This window comes from Urtica dioica, chromosome 7, assembly GCF_054948205.1.
Source record: "Urtica dioica subsp. dioica isolate 48M chromosome 7, U.dioica_male_clone48M_v1_H2, whole genome shotgun sequence".
NCBI classification, from domain to species: domain Eukaryota; kingdom Viridiplantae; phylum Streptophyta; class Magnoliopsida; order Rosales; family Urticaceae; genus Urtica; species Urtica dioica.
The window spans coordinates 45,338,172-45,358,237 of record NC_142762.1 but is presented as its reverse complement, the minus strand read 5'-3'; the positions used below and the strand labels follow the sequence as shown (position 1 = coordinate 45,358,237).

The 20,066-nt window shown below is 37.2% G+C and overlaps 3 protein-coding genes across 9 annotated transcripts; 2 read left to right on the top strand and 1 right to left on the bottom strand.

The window, feature by feature from the left end:
• The first annotated feature begins 3,490 nt into the window (after positions 1-3,490).
• On the top strand, positions 3,491-7,213 carry LOC149392092 (ABSCISIC ACID-INSENSITIVE 5-like protein 5). Of its 5 annotated transcripts, none has more exons than XM_089618902.1 (5): positions 3,491-3,703; positions 3,894-5,106; positions 5,973-6,044; positions 6,140-6,169; positions 6,830-7,213. In XM_089618902.1, exons 2-5 carry the CDS (start codon positions 4,087-4,089, stop codon positions 6,902-6,904), a joined length of 1,197 nt encoding a protein of 398 aa, XP_089475028.1. In that variant the 5' UTR covers positions 3,491-3,703; positions 3,894-4,086; the 3' UTR covers positions 6,905-7,213. The 5 variants fall into 5 exon arrangements, 2 of the variants coding, with proteins under 2 accessions (XP_089475028.1, XP_089475029.1); XM_089618903.1 differs by having other exon boundaries at positions 3,521-3,703; positions 3,999-5,106; XR_016300081.1 differs by lacking the exon at positions 3,491-3,703 and adding an exon at positions 5,716-5,774 and having other exon boundaries at positions 3,715-5,106; positions 6,830-6,891.
• A 273-nt stretch (positions 7,214-7,486) lies between these two features.
• On the bottom strand, positions 7,487-11,144 carry LOC149392091 (THO complex subunit 5A-like). Its single transcript, XM_089619477.1, has 8 exons — positions 10,811-11,144; positions 10,438-10,728; positions 10,021-10,357; positions 9,593-9,921; positions 9,210-9,469; positions 8,275-8,884; positions 8,072-8,203; positions 7,487-7,978 (listed from the first exon to the last, which is right to left on the bottom strand). Exons 1-8 carry the CDS (start codon positions 11,036-11,038, stop codon positions 7,715-7,717), a joined length of 2,451 nt encoding a protein of 816 aa, XP_089475603.1. The 5' UTR covers positions 11,039-11,144; the 3' UTR covers positions 7,487-7,714.
• An 811-nt stretch (positions 11,145-11,955) lies between these two features.
• LOC149392090 (S-adenosyl-L-methionine-dependent methyltransferases superfamily protein) lies at positions 11,956-18,479 on the top strand. Of its 3 annotated transcripts, XM_089620434.1 has the most exons (13): positions 11,957-12,244; positions 12,370-12,421; positions 12,509-12,572; positions 12,688-12,770; positions 12,965-13,073; positions 13,176-13,971; positions 14,159-14,286; positions 14,845-15,073; positions 15,736-15,871; positions 16,161-16,255; positions 16,352-16,475; positions 17,038-17,228; positions 18,231-18,479. In XM_089620434.1, exons 1-12 carry the CDS (start codon positions 12,162-12,164, stop codon positions 17,167-17,169), a joined length of 2,031 nt encoding a protein of 676 aa, XP_089476560.1. In that variant the 5' UTR covers positions 11,957-12,161; the 3' UTR covers positions 17,170-17,228; positions 18,231-18,479. The 3 variants fall into 3 exon arrangements, with proteins under 3 accessions (XP_089476558.1, XP_089476560.1, XP_089476559.1); XM_089620432.1 differs by having other exon boundaries at positions 11,956-12,244; positions 12,965-13,971; XM_089620433.1 differs by having other exon boundaries at positions 12,509-12,542; positions 12,965-13,971.
• The last annotated feature ends 1,587 nt before the right edge of the window (positions 18,480-20,066 follow it).

Genomic DNA, 20,066 nt, shown 5'->3' with positions numbered 1-20,066 from the left:
AAGAGCATTTTGGTCCTAAAAATTTCGAAATTGTCAATTCGATATATTTTTAAATATGCGTTATTTGAAAACTTTCCCTAAAAAAATTCGTCATTCTTGTAACTTCCTCATTTTTTTTTCGAACTCTCTATATTTTTGTTGGAATTATTCTAAAACTATGACAATTTAAAAAGTTTTCGACCAAAATTTAATAAATATTTTTTATTTCAAAATTATGACTAAGTTTGTCAATAAATATCAATTTATTATCAATAAATCAGTTATTTATTGACAAAATTATCAATAAAAGATCATACTTTTGGAATAAAAAGAATTTATTGGATTTTGATCAAATTTTTTATAAATAATTATAATTTTGGAATAATCCCTTTTTTGTTTACTTGGAATAAACAGGATCACAACACAATTTATGAAATGGGCCGGCCACACTTTCAAGTAGTGGCATGAAAAATTACTTGGGTATTGTTTACGTAATGGTCTTTAATCGCGCACGTTGACATATTTTCTGCTAGGTGTCATCGCTGGTTAGAGGAAACTAGTTATGGAATTCCAATGATTGAAGAACTTTGATCTTTAGAAGAAATTTGATCTCACGCAACAAACAAGAAAGAGTGTTTTTCATATGTAAAGAAAGTAGGCCACATTAGGATATAGTTTGCAAAAATACAATTTTCTTCGCAATATTGAATTTGTACTATTCCGATCTGATGTTGAAAGTTCACTCATAATAAATACTGTGTCATCATATATACATATATATAGTTTAGATATACATCCATAATTCCATATGCAATGAGATAGGCTGATGGTTAAATGCAGTTGTCCTTTTGCATAAATAGCCGTACTCTATAAGCGAGCCAAATTAATCATTCACACACTCGCTTGAAAATTGCTCCAAATAATACATAAATAATTAATATACTTGCTAAGAAGAAAGTCAAACATGTACACTACTAAATAGTATTTGTAATTTTCACCCCGTAAAAAAAAACGGCAAAGTCTATGGGTTTGTTGGGGAGAATTTTATCTTAGCTGTCATAGAAAGCCGCAGCTATTTTGGGTGGCATAAATATATGGACAGGCTCTCCTAATATATAAAACTTTTATGTTTTGTCATGTACCGATAAATTTTAAATAAATAATTATAAAATTTTATTAACGAAGTAAAAAAAAAAAATTATAAATAATCATCATATTCTAAAGACAGAAATAATAATATCGCATCATCATAATAATTATTTGTTTAAATTTTAAAAAAAAATTGAATATTTAACAGATCTTTACATTTGTATAGTTACTCAAATTAATTATAAATATACAGACTCATCTTTACGTCATGTTTCCGACTTTCTAATTGGTATGAAAGCAAAACGTCAACTTTGAAATGAAATATCTAGAATCATGGGAAGTTTGATTCATTTGATTATTCTAAGCACTTGTTTGTTGTCTTGAGATTAGTGACATCATCAATTTCAAATAACATTTTTTCTACTACTAAAAAAAAAAAAAAAAATTCTCTACTCAATCGTCCGGACTAAATGGGGGTAAAATTAAATTTTCATAATAATACTTCTGAATTAATTAGTTTTCCAATATTTAAAAAAAAAGTAAGAATGTTATAATTAATTAGTCGCATTCAACATTGGTTTAGGCCATTTTAAGTTTTAACTAGGCCCTCAAACTTTTCAAAAAATAATAACATAAAAAATCAATAAAAATAATAAACCTTGACAACATGATTTCAATTAGCCGGTTAAAAATTGATTTGTATTAATAAAATAAAGTTACCTGAATTCGTCATGAAAATTTATTACTAACATCTACAACCCAACTCTATAATAGAGTAAATATTTAAAATATTTTATTATTTTGCTTTATTTCAAAAATAATCACAGAATAGCTTAATCTATATAGCGTTGTATTAAAATATCACAAAATTATATATTAAAAGCTATTTTATATGAATCTAGTTTAAATTGTGGTATGAATCTAATTATATTAAAAAAAAATTATGTTTATAGATATATCTTTATATTTGTTTACACTGTTTTTTACTATATTTAACTTTATTTCATGCTTACAATTTAATTTATAAGAAAAATAATCACAAAGAATTTTTTACAGTTTGAAAAAAGTACTAGTCTTGAAATTATTCAAAACATTTACTATATTAGAAATGCTGCACTTAAAAACATTATTCCTATATTTATATGTACGAAGTTTATACATTTGAAAAGAAAAAATTAGTTCAGTTACAAAATCAAATTTTATCGATGCAATATAAAAATATGACACAAGTTAGATTAAGGATGTAAATGTCGTTCGTTTTGAGCCTCTTGATTTACAGAAAATGACATGGTGAAAATCTTTGTCCGCTTTTGAAACATTGAATAAAATATGTGTAATATATAAATAATTATTTAAAAAATAAAATAGATAAACAACGAATTGTTTTTTATGTTAAAATTTTGATATTAAGTTGGAGATATAATGAAGTTTGATTTAATTAAAAAAAATACATTTTAGAATGTAATATAATACGTGTTTGGGTATGGGATTCCATTCTAAATTTTTTTTTTTGCTCGTTTGGTGTAATTCTTTGAATATGTTCTGAAATCTTCACGCGCGTCCGCTGAATTCCACGTGACAGCCACCATTATCTCGTTTGTCGGCTTAAACATTTGTGACCAATCAGAACGACATATTTTTTGGACCTGTTTTGGTCCTTTTGGATAATTCACGTTGGTAAGGTCTGATACGAAGTTCCAATATTGGAACTTGATTAGACATAAACCTAAATATGGCTAAGATGACATACTCGTTTTCGTCCCTACGCAGTCGCACTACTACTAGTGGATGGATCTACCTACTAGTTGGGAAATATTACACGATTTTGAACAGATTACTCTTTCCTAATGAAGATAAATATGACTGACATGGATTTGTAATATTTTAAGAGGATACGATAGGGCTACTACAATCTGAAACACATAAATCGTAACCATGTTTGTGATGTGAAAGCTTTGGTAAAACAAACAAAATTTACGTAATAATAAATATGTAAATAAAATAGGCTGATATAAGTATATTACTGATATGAGGAGCATAAAAGAACTTATTACTGATATTTTCTTAATTTAAACTGTTATCTTAGTAAAAATAATAAGTAAAGTGTTCATCGTTTATTTATTTATGCACCTGAAAGTGCATACACACGTAATTCATCTCCGACGCCACTATTATTAAAAGGTCATCGTGGTCTCCCTTCTCAGCGCGAAACGTGGACGGCTCAGATCATCCCACTTAGCGATACCTGATTGGATGATGTCGCATCAAAGCCTCTTACCCAATCGTATGGGACCACGTTCTAAAGTAGCTTATCAGCGACTACTTCCCAATTCTTTATTCGGACAATTAAATTTGTTATCTTTTCAATTATATATATATCTTATTTTATTACTATAAAATTAATTAATTTTGAACCCACTTTGTAATTGTCAAAAGCACAAATTTTTGTAAATTTATCAATTTTATAAATACATAAAATTAGACAGCAGCAATGCAGCATAAGACAGTAAACATTTGGCGGTTCTGGGGAAAAAAAAAAACTAAATAAATAAATAAATTCCCAGCCGAAGAAGACGGCAAGAAAGAGAAAAGGGATACCGAAAATCCAAAATTTACTTGAAAAGAAAAAACAAAGGTAACGAATTTAATAAAAGCATATTTATGTGTGTTTTTCCTTTTTCTGCTTTCAGAGTTTATCTTTACAGCTCCTTCTACTGCTACTCCTTTTTCTTTTATTTGTGCTATACGTTTTGATCTCGTTCTTCTGAGCCTTTTCTTTGATCATTATTAGTCTATAATTGATTGATTGATTGATCGGAGGTTAGGGTTCGTGAAACACAAGATTCGATCGGAGACGGCGAATTGACAATGACGAGTTTCGTCGGATCAATCTGAAATCTCTTTCATTTTCGATACGAAATTTTCTGCAGAACAAACGGACGAGAGAGAGAGAGACTTACCTCGGAGAACAAGCAGTTTATATTCTGATTCTCTTTTTTTCTTGAAGAACTTTCGGAGATGAACTTCAAGGGTTTCGGAACCGAGCCGCCGGCTAACGGCGGCGGAGGGAGACCGCCGGCGAACAGTCTCCTAGCGAGACAATCGTCGATCTACTCCCTCACGTTCGACGAGTTACAGAACACCATGGGAGGTAGCTTGGGAAAGGATTTCGGGTCCATGAACATGGACGAGCTTCTCAAGAACATCTGGAGCGCGGAGGAGGTCCAGTCCATGGCCGGCGTCGGAGCCGCCTCCGGAATCGGAGCGCCTTCCGTCTCTCCGGCGCAAATCAGCGGCGCTCCGGCGGCGGCGCCTCTGCAGAGGCAAGGCTCGCTGACTCTGCCTCGGACGCTGAGCCAGAAGACCGTCGACGAGGTTTGGAAAAGCCTCTCTAAGGACGGAAACGGCGGCGCAATTCCGCCTTCCGCCCCTCCGAGACAGCAAACCCTAGGAGAGATAACGCTCGAGGAATTTCTCGTCAGAGCCGGAGTCGTCAGAGAAGATAACAACATCGACAATAGCAACGCTCAGTTCAATTCGAATTCGAAGTCGCAAAATGGAACGCCACTTTTCTCAACTAGCAATCATAACAACAACAACAATAATTTGGGAATGATATCCGGAATCATGAACAGCAATCTGAATCCTGCTCCGATTCCGATCCAAGCCGCGAATCTGCCGCTCAACGTGAACGGCGTGAGATCGTCATCGAATCCTCACCACCATCAACATCAACAGCCACAGCAGATATTTCCGAAGCAGAATCCGGTTGTGGCTTACGGCGCTGGCACGCAGCTGGGAAGCCCCGCCGGAGTCGGAGGCGGAGTGATGGGATTAGGCTCGCCGGGGAACCAGATGTCGTCGGACGGAGTGAGGAGCAACGGCGACACGTCGTCGGTGTCGCCGGTGCCGTTCGTGTTCAATGGTGGCCTCCGGGGGAGGAAAGGCGGCGGCGCGGTGGAAAAGGTGGTGGAGAGGAGGCAAAGGAGGATGATCAAGAACCGTGAGTCCGCCGCTCGATCCAGAGCTCGCAAGCAGGTTGAAATCTCTCTCTCTCTCTCTCTCTCTCTTTCTCTCTCTCTCGCTCTCTTGCTTTTATGGAGTTCGTTTCTTGTTTTTTTTTTTTTAATTTTTTTTTATCATCGTTTGCTCTGTTTATGTGTTGAATCTTGAGTGGTGGTACTAGCTTGATATCAGTGAGTCATATTTTTCGTGTCAATAGCTTTGGTTTGTTGTTAAGTGAACACTGTGGCGATATAACACGCATTCCATACGAATTAAGAAGAATTAAAAGCCGTTAGTGAACGTGTCCGATTGCTATCACACCACCACTTGGCTTTTCTCTGCCACTGCCACCGCCACCGTTACAAAAAGAAATATATATATATATATATATATATATATATGTGTGTGTGTGTGTGTGTGTGTGTGATCAGAAGAAAGAACACTATTTTTCCCCTATTCAATCAGGAATAAAGTGACTCGCTAGAATGGGAATTTATAAGGTTATTTAATTTTTATAATTAGTGGTGTGTTTATGTTTATGGTCTATTACAATTGACGTGTTGTGTGTGTGTCCTAAAACTTGGTGAAAGACTATGTGGCAGAGTTGTAGTGTGGTAGCGATCTGATCTGACATGACAACAGATGAAAGGTTTTGGGAAGTAACGGTCTTGAGAAGTTGTAAGGATCCAGTTTATTACAAGGTAATGGAATCGTAGTAGTGATTAATGATGAAAAACAGTAATCGTATCAAGTAAATAAAATAAAAGGGGGGTCCTTAAAGGTTGGAAATTTCTTGGGTTGTGGTGGTGAGAGATGCGTAAAGGCTGGTTAGATTTACTCTTTTGCTACGGAATTGATGGTTTCTCTTTTTTGTGGGCTTCTTCTTCCTCTTCTTTCAGGCTTACACTATGGAATTGGAAGCAGAAGTTGCCAAGTTAAAAGAGGAGAATGAAGAACTGAGAAAGAAGCAGGTAAATTTTCAGGGCTTGTTTCGTCTGTCTTTATTTAAGCTTGCATTTCTGTGGAAAGAACTGACATTGTTGCACATTTATTTGTCCCCCCTCAGGAACATATGATTGAAATGCAGAAAAATCAGGTACTTTTGAATCTACTAATTTTTCTTCGTATCTTGTTTTTATCTTTCTACGAAGACGAGTTTTCTTGCTATATTGTCCACTATACAAGATGTAGTTGAAAGTTGAAACCCGCTTTCCGTGAATATGCAATCGTTGTCTTAATATACAATTTATGGAGGGTTCACGGTAGCAATAATTCACCAAGAAGAGGGACACAGAGAGAGTGTGATCTCATCATCTCTTGATAGTTGATTAATAACCACAAAGATGTGGCTTTTAAAATAAAGAAACAAAAACTAAAGACGTGGCAAATATCAGTCGGAAAGTACAATTCTTTCTGTCTCCGTACTGTTAAAGGTTGGTCACCCGAATGGGTTTGGGCGGGCCCGAAAAATCTGCGGTGCGACAAATTTGATTTTCCGGGGTTTAGCATTGGGTTGAGGGATTGATGTGTAGCGAAGTTTTGCAACTTGTTTTTTGATTTAGCGAAATTTCTCTGCCGTGGTCTTTTTTTTTCCTTTCCCAATTTGGGTTTTCAACGTTAAATTTATGTGCACTTTTTGGTATCTTTCTTTTTACTTGTCATCAATTTATAACATAGAGAGAGATGACATACAACCGTTTTTTTTTATTCCTTTTGGCAAAATTAAGGTTGTAATTTTTTTTTAATTACGTGGCAGGCAAAGGAGTTGATGAACGCGCAGAAAGGAGGCAAAAAACGGTGCTTGAGACGAACACAGACAGGTCCTTGGTAGAGAGCAAGTAGTGATGATGATGATGATGATGATGTGGAAGAAAGAGAGGCAATGTTTGTTGTGTACATATCTAAGGCGTTTTTGTGGGCTTTTTTCTTTCCTGTTGTAGTTGTAGATCATGACAAAGAGAGCTTTAGTGTGTGTTGTTAGGTACGACACTTTTAGATAAAACCTATTACTATCTATTATTATTATCATGCGTACAAATAGGGAAGGAAAGAGAATCATAGTATATCCGTGACATATCCTCCGTTTTTTTTAGTATTATATATATTATTTTGAAATTCAGAGCATTCCCAATTGTTAACATCTCATTTGTCAAAGCCATTGCCGTGGCCATTTTTGCCTCGCTTCTTTTCTAATAATGTGAGACAGTGACGTCTAATTGGGATAAAAAGAAAAAGGCCAATACGAATTATATGCTAATAGTGTGCGAGAGTGCGAGACATTATCCACAAACGTTGTCAACTCACACCGGTCGTACAGAAGAAACAAAATGAAGGACATAATATTGACTCAAAACTACGTTCAACAATTTTGTCAATGGCTTGTGTTGCTCAACAATCTCTCTTGGACTTGAAGTCGTAACCTGCGTTTACATTGGCCTTTTTCCCTCGCTCAAGGTAGCCAGTGACTCGTGTGTACAACAATAATGCAGCTCCAAAAAAGTAAAAATTAATACCCTTAGAGGGAAAGATTAAAGGAGATGAAACAAAAATTTTACAGCATAGGAAGTAAGAAACATAGATTATCGCTCATAAACATTAACAAAAATACACGGCTAAAAACGCCTTGGGAAAATGTGTGAGGTTAATAAGGATAGCCAGGATTGCATTCCATATCTTTCCAGGATATCAATTTCCTTCTGTCCCTTCCCCTGTGTGATCTGGCAACAAGCTCGCCATTGACGGGCTTACACAATCCGACATCAACAACAGAATTGCTGTTTCTCTTTTTAGAACAAGATGCTCCGTCCGTGTAATAGTCGAACAGCATCGCCAGATAACGCACTTGATGGGCTAGCACGTAATCCTCTTCCTCCGGAGGTATCAATTTAAGCATGTGCAGATTTACCTACCAAAAAAAAAATATACGAATTTGTTATCGGAAGTGCTAGTTAATCAAAGGGTCACTTAACTTAAGTTTTGATTCCTAAACCATCCTCACCTCTGCTTCTATTGCACGGAGCTCATTGTGCCACTCAGAACCATCATCGTCGTAAGTATCTTCACCGGATGAAGTGAATATGCTTAATGCAAACAGAGGAGGCCTCAAGGGATACTCCATGCTGATCTTAATCTGTCATCATCGAATTGTCAGAAAAATAATTTAAAAGAATACTCTAATGTATTTTAAGTCACACGATATACCTTGGCCTCTAACTTCATAGTCTTGTTATCTACTCCCGTAATCCTGGTCAAGACAAGAGAAAAGTCCTTGGCACCGTAATTCACCCATTTCTTATCCGCCTCGAAGCAGTGACTAGGCATCGTGTGTTCTTCTTCTGGTTCATCACATGCTGGCTCATCCGGGTCACTCTCGACGCCTAACATAAGGATGAAATCGTCGTCGTCGTGTCTCTTATAGCTTTGTGATTTTACCTTACCGATGGGTGATACTAGGCTTTTTGAAAGTAAAGCCATTTGCCTGGAGTGCTCGAGATTAGGCTCTTTTGACAGAGCGAGTGTAGTGACATCACTCGTAGCTGATGAAACCGGAGCTACAGATGGAATCTCTCTGAGCTCGCCATCTTCCCTGTTATTTTCTAGCTCTTCCTTCGAATTACCATATCGTTCATCCACGTCCGCGTGAGGCTGACCTTGCACCAAATCAATCACAGACACGGATGAGACCTGGCTTGGTGCGGGTCCTACAGGTGAACAACCATGCAAATTGCACAAAGGAATATGCAAAGCCCATGGCACGCTTTCACAAGATAAAGCGGCCCAGTTAAGCTTCATAAGTGAATCAAGCTGTTCCCTGTAGCCAATCAAAGAATATAAAACTATTCAAGAGGAAATTCCTTACCATGCTGCCGAACAAACACAATATCGAGAGAGACGATTCAAGATACAGAAAATGATATGATCACTATAAGTGATGCAGACTTGTGATACAGGAGCAAGAGGAGAAAAAAAAATACTATTTCATAAGCGAGCCTCGTTACTCGGAATCAAACAAGCAAAACAAAACTACAAATTTTTTTTTACGCAGATTTGAAAGGAAAAAAAAGGTGCTACCCAGTTCCTAGTGATTTTCTAGTGTCTTTCAATCACAACTCTAAAGATACAGAGCAATGACTCACACAAGAGCCAGCTGAGCTTTCTTCCGGGAGCGAATTCGTTGAACAACTGTCATAACACGATTCTGCTGGCGGTACTGAGAAAGGCCAGATATAACAGCATCACTTTTCACTACATTAGGGTTTGGTGTTCCTTGCCCAGGCAGCAACGGAGACAACTCGGGCAAGAAATCAATTCCTGCTAAATGCTGGGCCCACTTGTATGGGCGGGAAGCTCTTCTTTCGTCAAATACAAGAGAACCACCCACAACGAATTTGGCCGACTGCACCAATCAAATATACATATGGCTCATTAAATTAAAAAAAACGAACGGGTAAATTCATTGAAGAGGCTGAGAAAAAAGGGCTAGAGAGAACCCCTGTGAGAATAAACGAGCATCAAATACCTGGTGGGGAAGCTCAAGGCCAGCATCATCAGGGAATAAGTTGCACAAGATGTTATTCTCGGGTCCATCACGGGATCCATCGATCCCGACGCACACCACATTCAGCTTCAACAAATACTCAAACTTTAGCGCGACAAGTTTCGCAGACTTGGGATCGGAAGCCTCGTCGTCGAACACATGAAGCACGACTTTCAGAGGGTGCGTTCCCGCCTGGTCAAGGCTTTCCTTCGTCGGGATCTTCCTCGTCCGCTTCCTTCTCCTCTGCCCATCATCTTCCTCATCCGCCGCGTCGTCTTCCATTCTTGAACTCTCTATGCTCGCAGAATTGCCTGGACCAGTCAACCAAACTACGCATCACAATCCGTACTCTTGCGATTCATTTGACGAACAGAGTAAAAATAAACAAAGCAGACAAGGACGTCAGTTACCGGAGTTGGCGTTTGCCTGCTGGTGAGCAAAAGCTTGAGCCTCCTTCACGCTTCCAACGATCTCGATCTCGATTTGTTCGCCGAAGGCTTCTTTCTGAGCCGCGAACTGCGAGTAAAGCACGTAGAGAGGCGGGGGAAGGAGCTCCGCTGAGTGGTGCTGCTTCAACTTCTTCGTGTGTTGAACTCCGAGCTGGTTCTGCACCGGCAAAGATGCCTTCTTCAGCGACTTGAGGATCGACGGGAGGCTCGACAAGAACTTCTTCCGACTCGCAACCGTCTCCTGAAGACTCTTCTTGCGCTGCTCGAGCTTCTCGCGAAGCTTGCAAAGCTCTTTCCGCTGAAAAAAATATACAAATTAAATCATCGATGCAGGCATTCACAACAGTACGGATTATAAATTGTGATGAAGAAATTCACCTGGTGAAGCTCGAAATCGAGCCTCTTGAGCGTGAGGTTGTGAGCAGTGTCGTTGGACAGCACCGAGTTTTTGATCTCCTCCGGAGCGTCTCGGAAGAACTCTTCCTCCGGTACAAGCTCTATGTCGGGGTACTTGGACTTGAAGTCCTTGCAGGTCTTGATCGCCTTGATGTAGTGACCTTTCTCGTACATCAGATTGTGAAGCTGCAACGTCGTGAAATCCACCGGCGCTTTCGCGCTCTCAGTCTCGGATTTCACTCGCTCCTCTTCGAGCAGTATCGCACGATTCGCCTACCAAACACCAATAAAAAAAAAATTCAATTTCTTCTCGAGGCGATTGGGACGAGCCAGCCGAGAGTGAATGAAGCCTAACCTGGCGGAGATTGACGAAGTGGACGAACATCTGAGTGACGAGCTCTCTGAGTTCGGACTTAGGTTTGCCTTGTTGCTTGAAGGAGAGCATTTTGGCGACGATGTCTTCGATGGAAGCCTTGGTCTCCTGAAGCAATTCGTATGGGGACTTGACAGGCTTGGGCTCAATCTGCATCTGAGAGTCGTCTTCTTCGACGAGCATTCCCTCCTCGACCTCACCATCTTCCATTTCTCACCTTCTTTCAGTCGTACCCTCGTCACTGCCACTTAGGTTTTAAGCCTCTTCGCTCGCTTTGTCGTTTTTACGGATGCTCCTGTACTTTTATTGAAAAAATTCCCAATATTTAATCCTTTTATTAAACCTAAATCTTCATTCTTTATACAAAGGATTAATTACATAAAATCCCCCTTAACTCTTACACATTTAACAAAGTGCCCCATAAATTTTCAAACCTTACAAACGTTCATCGTCAACTTCGTAAACGCATCAACTTTGCCCCTTTCGTCTATTTTTGTAACAGAATTAGACACATGTCACTGTATAAATAGGGAGAAATTGTCATATCTATCACCATTTTAATAACATTTTCCAATAATCCACTAAAATATAATTTTGGCCAAAAATACTATTTGGATTTGTGTGAAAAACCCAAAATACTCATCACTTTAATATTCATTACATTTTGATCAAAATCCAAAACAATTAATATTTATTTATATTTTGAGAAATCGGTGAAGATGAGATTTTGAACATTTGCTTCTGTCACTAAGAGCATCTTTAATGGTTTGTAGCTTAACAATTGTGAGGACTTGCTAGCAATTAGCAAAAATTGTAAGCTAGTTGCTTACCATTGTTTTGCACTTTATCTCCTAGCTTAACTAAGCTACTTTGCTTAACTAAGCTACTAGCTTAACAAAAAGATGGACCAATTTTTTATTTATTTTTATTTAATAAGTGGGAATTGAATAGAAAATAATAATAAAATATTAATTATTGACATGTGGGATAAAGTTAAGCTAAGATAGTGATTTAGCTTACCAATAGAGAACAAATTTGCTTAAATTAATTGTAGCTTAAATTGCTTATGTGGCAAGTTAAGCAAATATGGTATTTGCTTACCATTAAAGATGCTCTAAAGAGGCTAATTCTAATTTTTTCTGGAAGTTTGGGTTATGCTTGGGCAAATACTGTCAAGGGACCAATTATAAAATTTGGTTTTAGGAGTCGTGAAATGCCGCGACGGTTCGAGTGTCTAACTGCCAAGCCCGAGCTCGTAATGCGGCAATAAAACTCTCTTCTTCATCACGAAAGTTTCGACAGAGCTCTCGGTTCTGAAGTTCCGCAGTCAATAATGGCGGTCGTAGAAGCCGAAGATCAAGGTCCCGCGATCAGAGCGCTTGGCTCTCTCTTCAAGCTCACCGAAGTCTGCTTGTGGTACCTTTCATTTTTTTTTGTTAGTTCTCTTGTTCAATTTTTCGATTTCTAAGAGTTGGAGATTACTAGGGTTTTATGGTTTCGAAGTTGAAAAATTTACTATTTAAAGACTTCATTTTCGTCAGGGACGAGGGGTCAGGGCCGGCGCGAGAACAGTCGTTCGACCAAGGCGTCACTGTAAGTCTGGGTTTTTGAGTTGCGAATTTAGGGTATTGAGAGTTTGTTCAGCGAGAAGGAATTTTTAATTGTTTTGTTGATTAACAGAAAGCGGTTCATGGAGGTGAAAATGATGGTGATGGTGAGATTTCAAAGTTCCATTCCATTACAGGCTAGTGATGGCTTGATCTTCCTCTGTTTTGAATATCTGTTTTCACTTTTATAGTATAGCTAATACTTCTTCATGATTAAAACTGTGCGTTGTTGGCCTGTTTTTGGGCGGTTAGATTGCAGCAATGTACCAGCGGATGAACTTACTCTGCAGATGGATGCTTTGGGACTCCCTCTTTCGTTCAACTCAAACAAGGAGGTTAGTTCAAACGAATGAATTGTGTTCCATTTACATTTGGCCAGATTTATTTAGGGTATAGAGGACAAGATTTTTGCTGTGCCTCCGCCAAAATTGTTTGTACGGTATATACGATGTATGTGATTATTTCAATCGAAGGCATACTCAAATTGTGTAAGACTAAGAGATACAGTATTTGCATTTACATTTTCCAGAAAAGAAATGGGAAGACCAAGGGCATAACAAAGCGTACACACCCAACAAATCCAGTCATCCCTAAATGCGTTTTGAGGGATACAACGGAGTCTGTTCATGAGCATGTGGGTGAGATTGTATCTCCTACCTTGTTTCATGATGAAGCAGGCGGTTCTATATGCCCTATGTCAATAACCAGCCAAAGTGAACCATCTTGCTGCAATGTTGCAGAGGACACCCGTGTTTGTGAACCAACTATTGATGATAGCGATGATCCAGTTGGTCTTTCGAATATTATTCGTAGCTCTAGCGAGGAGCAATGTGATGCCAGAGTGTCAGACATCGTATGTGCCAGAGATCTAGAGTTTGATGACAAAAGCGAAAATGTTGAAACCGAACTTTCATCAGGAAGCTGCTTGACCGATGCTGCAGCTGAATTTGACCATACAGTGCGATGCGATGAATTAGAGGCTAAATCTATAGAGGCTTCATCTTCCGCTTTTGACGATCGAGCGCGTGAAAATACCTACGAAGGCGGGGAACAACTAGAGGTTCCTGAATCAGCAGCATATTTCCAGCAAACAGATGTTGGTAATGGAGCTGAAAATTGTAAAAGCGCGTCTGAATTTGGAGATTGGTCGGTGGTTTGGGATTCAGACTACATGAGAAACTACTTTTATAATAGTAAAACACAGATTTCTACATGGTATCCGCCTGAAGGAATGGAACATCTCTGTGACACCAATTACGATGTGAATAAAACCAATTCCGAGCCAATAGAGATGGATGCTAGTGAAACCATAAATGCATCAGACGTGTGCATTTTAGAAGATAGTACTAACTTATTTAACAATCCCAGTGGTGATGATGCATTACTTAGTCAGGCATTTGATGAGTTTTTTGAGGGGTTTGGACATAGTCTTAGCAGAAATACGGAGGAATCAGATACACTTAGTGAGACCGGTGGCAGTTGTATTGATGGAAGCATGGAGCTCTTATCATCAAAGAGTCGAGAGTATGTTGTGAGGTACTAATAAATACAATTTAGCTTAATTTAAAATCACATGTCATATTTTTGATCTACTGCTTAGTCAAGTGAATCCTGGTATAATTATATTATATAAGGATACATTCCTCTCTACTAGGGTTGATCTTGTTGAGTTGTTTACTTTCTCATTTTTATGTATATGCTGATGAACTTTCGCTGGGGTTAGCTCTATGTGTTCAGGGAATGAAGTTTCAGCAGTTCATTTAGAAACCCGGTATGGTAATTCTGCAAAAATAAAGAAAAAGAAAGCTAGGAAAGCACGGAACAAGAGAAAATTATCTTATGAAAATGAAGGTATGTAATCGGCTTCCTGCTTATAGCAAGTCTATTATGAGGGTGTCATGTTAGTTTTATTCTTGTTTGTTAGAACTAACTAACATGAAAGCATTTTGATTTTGATTTTGATTTTGATTTTGATTTTGATTTTTATTCATTTCTTGCAATCAGCTATTGGTTCAGTTGAAGTGTAACTGGTAAGGGAATCCATTCAGCTAGATGGTTTTTTCAAAGAAAACTTGGTATGAGTGTAACTGATGTAAAGATAAGAGTAATTTGCGAGCTGGTGGTATCCATGTCGTGATATTAATCTGTTATTAAGATCTGCTTAAGGACTTTAGGTGTCATCTAAAAGATGCAAGATGTGTATGGGAATCTTAAAGATGTACATGAATGCTTCTATATTTTTTTTTCACCTCATGTATAAATGTCTTTTTACCATATAGTAAATTTTAATAATATTCTGCCAAAAAAAATTATTATGTGAATAATTTGGAGAAATCGTCGCATCCTCTGTTATTCAGAATTTTAGAACCATGAACAGTTCTCAACTGATGGATATTTTTGCATTTTCAGCATGTAACTCTCATGAGCTGCTAAATCTTTCTGCTGGTATTGAAAAATACTGGTGGCAGAGGTATCTCTTGTTTTCCAAGTACGATGATGGTATAAAAATGGACGAGGAGGGATGGTTTTCTGTAACTCCAGAACCTTTGGCCAGACATCATGCATTTCGTTGCGGTGGTGGTATCATAATCGATTCTTTTACTGGGGTGGGTGGAAATGCCATACAGTTTGCAGACAGGTGAATATTCTTGTGACAATATTGGGAATTTTCTTTGGTTTCTCAAGTTCTTATACGATGAATCTGAGTTGTATAGAGATTTAATTTTCTCTATGATGGGCATGTTATTGAATTATGTAATGGTTTCTAGACTTTTATCTCAAAACAATTTATGAGTGATTATCATGCCATCTTCATTTAGTTACAGCAGCTGCTTGTATTCTGTTACACTCCACTCCAATACAATGAGAATGAAACAGTACCAAAGTGGGATTAGCTGTATATCAAGCAATTTCAGAGCAGAATGCATGAGAAAAAAATAGCAGGCGAATTTTACAACCGGAAATCAAGCATTTTGAGAGACTTGTCTCTCATGCTAGGGTATTCTCTGCTAAATAGCGATCAAGATATTCCATACCCTCCATGATTACAATTGTACCCTTTCATTACAACATTATCTTACTCTTCTTCCTTGACCCCAAACAAATTTGCCACATCAACTTTTGGCTAACTAACTGGCTTTAGACTTGGGAAAATTTTGCTTTGATCCATCTAATCTGGTTCTTCTTGCACCTGACGTGCGTGAAGTGGACTTGTTGCATATGAATTCTACTACTCTACTTGCTGGTCACACACAAAAAAAGCTATAATTTATCTTGCTTTTTTCTTGCATGTTTTTTCAGGAGCAAACATGTGATTGCAATTGATATTGATCCAAAGAAGATTGAATACGCCCACCATAATGCTATCATCTATGGGGTACATGATCAAATAGACTTTATTGTAGGAGATTTTTTCCTTCTGGCACCGAAGTTGAAGGTACTGAAATTTGTCTTTAGAGCTAACAGATTTGTTGTTATTTGAAAGTATTAGCAACAAAAGTGGTTAGTTTTCCCATATATATTACTTGTCAGGTACCTCATGAATAATCAAACCCCAGATCCCATGGGAATAAACCATGGGCCTGGCCACTCAAGCTAAGCGTCATTGGTTATGCATTTCTTAGATTGGCAGTCCTAAGTTCTTTCTTTCGATGATCTATCTCATTGCACCATAATCATGTGAACCTTCTCTGATTAGTAAATGATGTTTTCTTCTGGCTGTGCAGGCGGACACACTCTTCTTGTCACCTCCATGGGGTGGACCTGATTATTTGAAGGTCGAGAGTTACGATATTAAGACAATGCTAAAGCCACGTGATGGGTATGTCGTACTTCATATATATAAGACTTCAGTTTTTTTGCGGAGCATTGTTTTTTGTTGCTAAGTCTGATGTGATTCCACTACGTGTATGTGCAGATATTTTCTCTTCAATACTGCAAAAAAAATTGCCTCCAAAATCATTATGTTTCTCCCCAGAAATGTTGATCTCAACCAATTAGCAGAACTAGCGCTATCATCTACTTCACCATGGTCATTAGAGGTATATCATTTCTTATAATTTCTGTAGTTGAGGTTTTATTTTTAGGGGTGTGTGTGTGTGTGAACCCTCCCCCGAGATTATGAGCTCTATTCAGGACTTAAAATAATTTGTTTTAGCTTTACTAAGTGCTTACCATGTTGGTGCTGAGTTAGTCTTTGTCATAGTAGCTATGACATATAATTGTAGTAGGAGTCTTGGAGTTCGGTTGCTGTAGAATTCTCCTCATTTGTGATATGAGAGAGCATTTTTTAATGTTCGTGCGTCGCGTTTCAAGTCCTTGTTTCATCTGCGAAATATTTGAAGCCAAGTAGATATGTTTGGCTAACCTGCAAAAAAGCGGTCATAATATGTAATTCAAGTCACAAATTTTGAAGATCACTGACCCAAAATGCCTGAAAAATTATTCGCCAACTGCTTTCAACTTCTTTTATTTGCTAGCTGTTTTTAACATGTGTTAGCTTCTCTGTTAGCTTCATGCTCAGACATTCCCGTAAACCCTTGTATTAATGCATATTATTTTCACTACCCTATTATTTCTAAGGGCCCAAGTGTTTGTTGACAGGTGGAGAGAAACTATGTAAATGGAAAACTGAAGGCAATAACTGCTTACTTCAGCAAAACGGCAACAAGTGGAAACCAACACCATTCATCTCTAATTCACGAAAAGGGATGGGGGACTTTCTGTGATTACTAGCAGCTCCTGAAAGAGGCCATTAAATTTCAGGGGTGGACTATATAGCTTTGTATAGCTTGGTAAGTAATCAATCCCTATGAACCAACTTATCTGGTCAAGTTAAGTATTCGAAGAAGTATGCTTTTTTATCCAGTTTACTTCTAGTTATGTAGGTTGCTTTTCACTCAAAATATTAACTTCTAGATCAAATGTGTCACCGTGTTTTATTTCTGAGTAGAAATATATAATGAATAGCTATAAGGCTTGTACTTATTTTCACTAGTACCGGTTGGTTATAGAGGTAAAGCGGGAAGTTTGTTGCAAACCGTGTTTGTGTTAAATATCTTCTGGAACAAGTCAGGTGGGTTTTGACTTTAAGAAGAATTTCTCATAAGCATGAATTTATTTCAATGTTTCACTCTAAACACTGTTTAAGCTATAAAAGGCCCAGGCAGAGAGACCAACCCCAGTAGAATTGGCATTGAGTAATTAGTTGGGTGGTGGTGGAACCGCGTATCAAGGCATATATCCAGTGGGGTTTTAAATTATATTTTCACAACATTAAAAAAATATCTGGTAGATTTTTCTAGGGAAACCTGTGGTTCCAAGTCTTTATTGGGAAGATATTAGTAGATATACAAATACAAACATATGGCCTGATCTATTAGCTGTCTTAACTTAATTGTTTTCTTCACAATGCACGAGTATCGGTAGAGAAGATTCGGTGGTTAGGTTAGGTTTAAGCTTTCATTTCATGTACACGTACTTTTAAACTATTTATATCTCTTCGTACGACACTCTTGCGCGTTTGTGAAATTCCCTCAAAAACTATTTTATTTTCTTTGTATGAATGAAGTCCACTCATTTTTATTTTATTTTATAAATTATTCTAATTTTTGCAAGAAAAGTCATGGACCGCTCTGTTTAATGCTCCCAACTAGTTTATTATTATTTACTTTATCAATTTGCCATGCTGAAAGTCGTACTTCATTGGACCTCTCTTGGTTTCCTTGGTAAATATATATTCTTTTTTCATTCCGTGGACAAATTCACATGCATATTTCTTAAATATGTTATAATAGGTTTGTTGACAAAATGTGGAAGCTTCTCATCAGTCGGTTGCGTTGCGTGATCAAGTCTCATTTATGTCCGAGTGGTAACAGAAAGTATACATGAACATGAACTTAAAGCGTTCGAGATCGGTGACAAACTTATGCGTTTGCCTCCTCATATCTATGTAACATTTATGATTCCTTTCCAGTTTATTTAATGCTGAGCTTGTACCTGATTAATTATGTATTAATAGTCAATGTATTTATTTTAATTAAGTATTTAATCGTAGGGAATTCTCTACTCAGATTCACAACGTGACATGAATACAAAGGGAAAAAAAAAAAAAAAAAGCTTAACTCTGACATCCAAACCCAGCGTCATTAAATTCAAAGCGTGTCATCTGGTTTATTAATTCGTAACATCAGAAAGCCCTAAAGAATAATGATGAAAAGTTGATTCAAGGTTTTTTTTTTTTTTTTTTTTGATAAAAGTTGATTCAAGGTTTGTCTTCACCACTTTTATCAAGGCGTCAGGACGAATCAAAGCTTTTTTGTCCTTGTAGAATTTTGCATTGACTGGCTTGTATGTACAAATGGATGCCTTCAAAATGCTATATGTATATGCCCTCATGCTAATCATTTGCACTCGATGGCCGTTCAAAATTTAAATATAACCCTTTTCTTATTAGAGGTTGAGGTGTTTGTAATGGAGCACTATTTCGATGTTCGTTAAGGTAGGTCTACTCTATCTGTGGAAATGGAACTTTTTTTTTCTTTTCTTTTCATGGAGTGCATGAGCACTAAACGATCACAATCGAATTGTGCAGAATGGATATTTTTTTTAAAAAATGATTCTAATATTGTACCTAAACCCGGTTTGACCGGCTTAACTCCAGGGTGTGTTAGTGCTGTGGGTTCGACATAATAATTATGGTTTACCACAAGTCTCACTTCCTTTCTCGGGAGGGTTAAAATAATTATTGTTCATTATTCGATGTTATTTTTTTACTCTTGAATAAGACCTAGAGTAGAGAGAGAGAGCCTGGTAATTTCTCTGACTACTGACAAGACGTTGATTTCTATGGGAATTCTTTTTCGGGCTTTCAGTTTCACGTGAAAAACTGAGTTCACAAATTTTATTTTTTAATTTTTTATATTTATTATTATTATTATTATTTGTCGGTAATCGGAATCACGACTGATTTTAATTTTGTAGAGGTGGGTGGTCTTCTCGCTGTTGTTGGATTATTAATGAATAAAATAAATTTATTTTCATATCTTTTCTTTTCTTATGGTATTTCATAGAGACTGTTTCTTCAGGTCATAAATCATCCCGGCCAATTTGTTCCATCTATAATTTGATCTTTATCATCCTTTCGCATTATTTTAGATCTTAATCACGGGTTTCAGCTTGTGATTTTTTTATTTTTTTTTGTACCCATTGATTGGCTTTGTTCACGCCTTTTCAATATATGTATTTTAGAAGGGATAAAGACTTACGCCATATGTCCAAAACAGATAAAAAGTAAATAAAAAAAAAATCATAGGCCATAATGAAACTATTAACGTAAATTACAGGCAAAAGTTTATCCTAAGATACCTTAGCTAAGGATTATAAAAATGTGTAATCTCTAAGCTAAGTTTTCTTCATTTGGTTTGGTAAAGATTTCTAGAAGAACACTTAATAAGATTTTTGGCAGCCTAAAATGATTAAGCAACCCAAAAAATAATTTGACACCGAAAAAAACCACAAATAGGGAAGAATCTTTGAACTTGCATGTATTCATGAAATATGGGCTTCCATGCTATATGGTTGAAATTTAGGGAACAATATACGTACAAAATTTCAAGTTTCTTTCAAACTTA

Coding starts and splice junctions, on each gene's coding strand:
- LOC149392092 (XM_089618902.1), top strand. CDS start 4,087: ATGAACTTCAAGGGTTTCGGAACCGAGCCGCCGGCTAACGGCGGCGGA. Junction 5,107..5,972: donor GATCCAGAGCTCGCAAGCAG/GTTGAAATCTCT, acceptor CTCTTCTTTCAG/GCTTACACTATGGAATTGGA. Junction 6,045..6,139: donor AAGAACTGAGAAAGAAGCAG/GTAAATTTTCAG, acceptor GTCCCCCCTCAG/GAACATATGATTGAAATGCA.
- LOC149392091 (XM_089619477.1), bottom strand. CDS start 11,038: ATGGAAGATGGTGAGGTCGAGGAGGGAATGCTCGTCGAAGAAGACGAC. Junction 10,358..10,437: donor TCGATTTCGAGCTTCACCAG/GTGAATTTCTTC, acceptor TATTTTTTTCAG/CGGAAAGAGCTTTGCAAGCT. Junction 9,470..9,592: donor GCCTTGAGCTTCCCCACCAG/GTATTTGATGCT, acceptor TGATTGGTGCAG/TCGGCCAAATTCGTTGTGGG.
- LOC149392090 (XM_089620432.1), top strand. CDS start 12,162: ATGGCGGTCGTAGAAGCCGAAGATCAAGGTCCCGCGATCAGAGCGCTT. Junction 14,287..14,844: donor ATTATCTTATGAAAATGAAG/GTATGTAATCGG, acceptor TTGCATTTTCAG/CATGTAACTCTCATGAGCTG. Junction 16,256..16,351: donor ATGCTAAAGCCACGTGATGG/GTATGTCGTACT, acceptor GTGTATGTGCAG/ATATTTTCTCTTCAATACTG.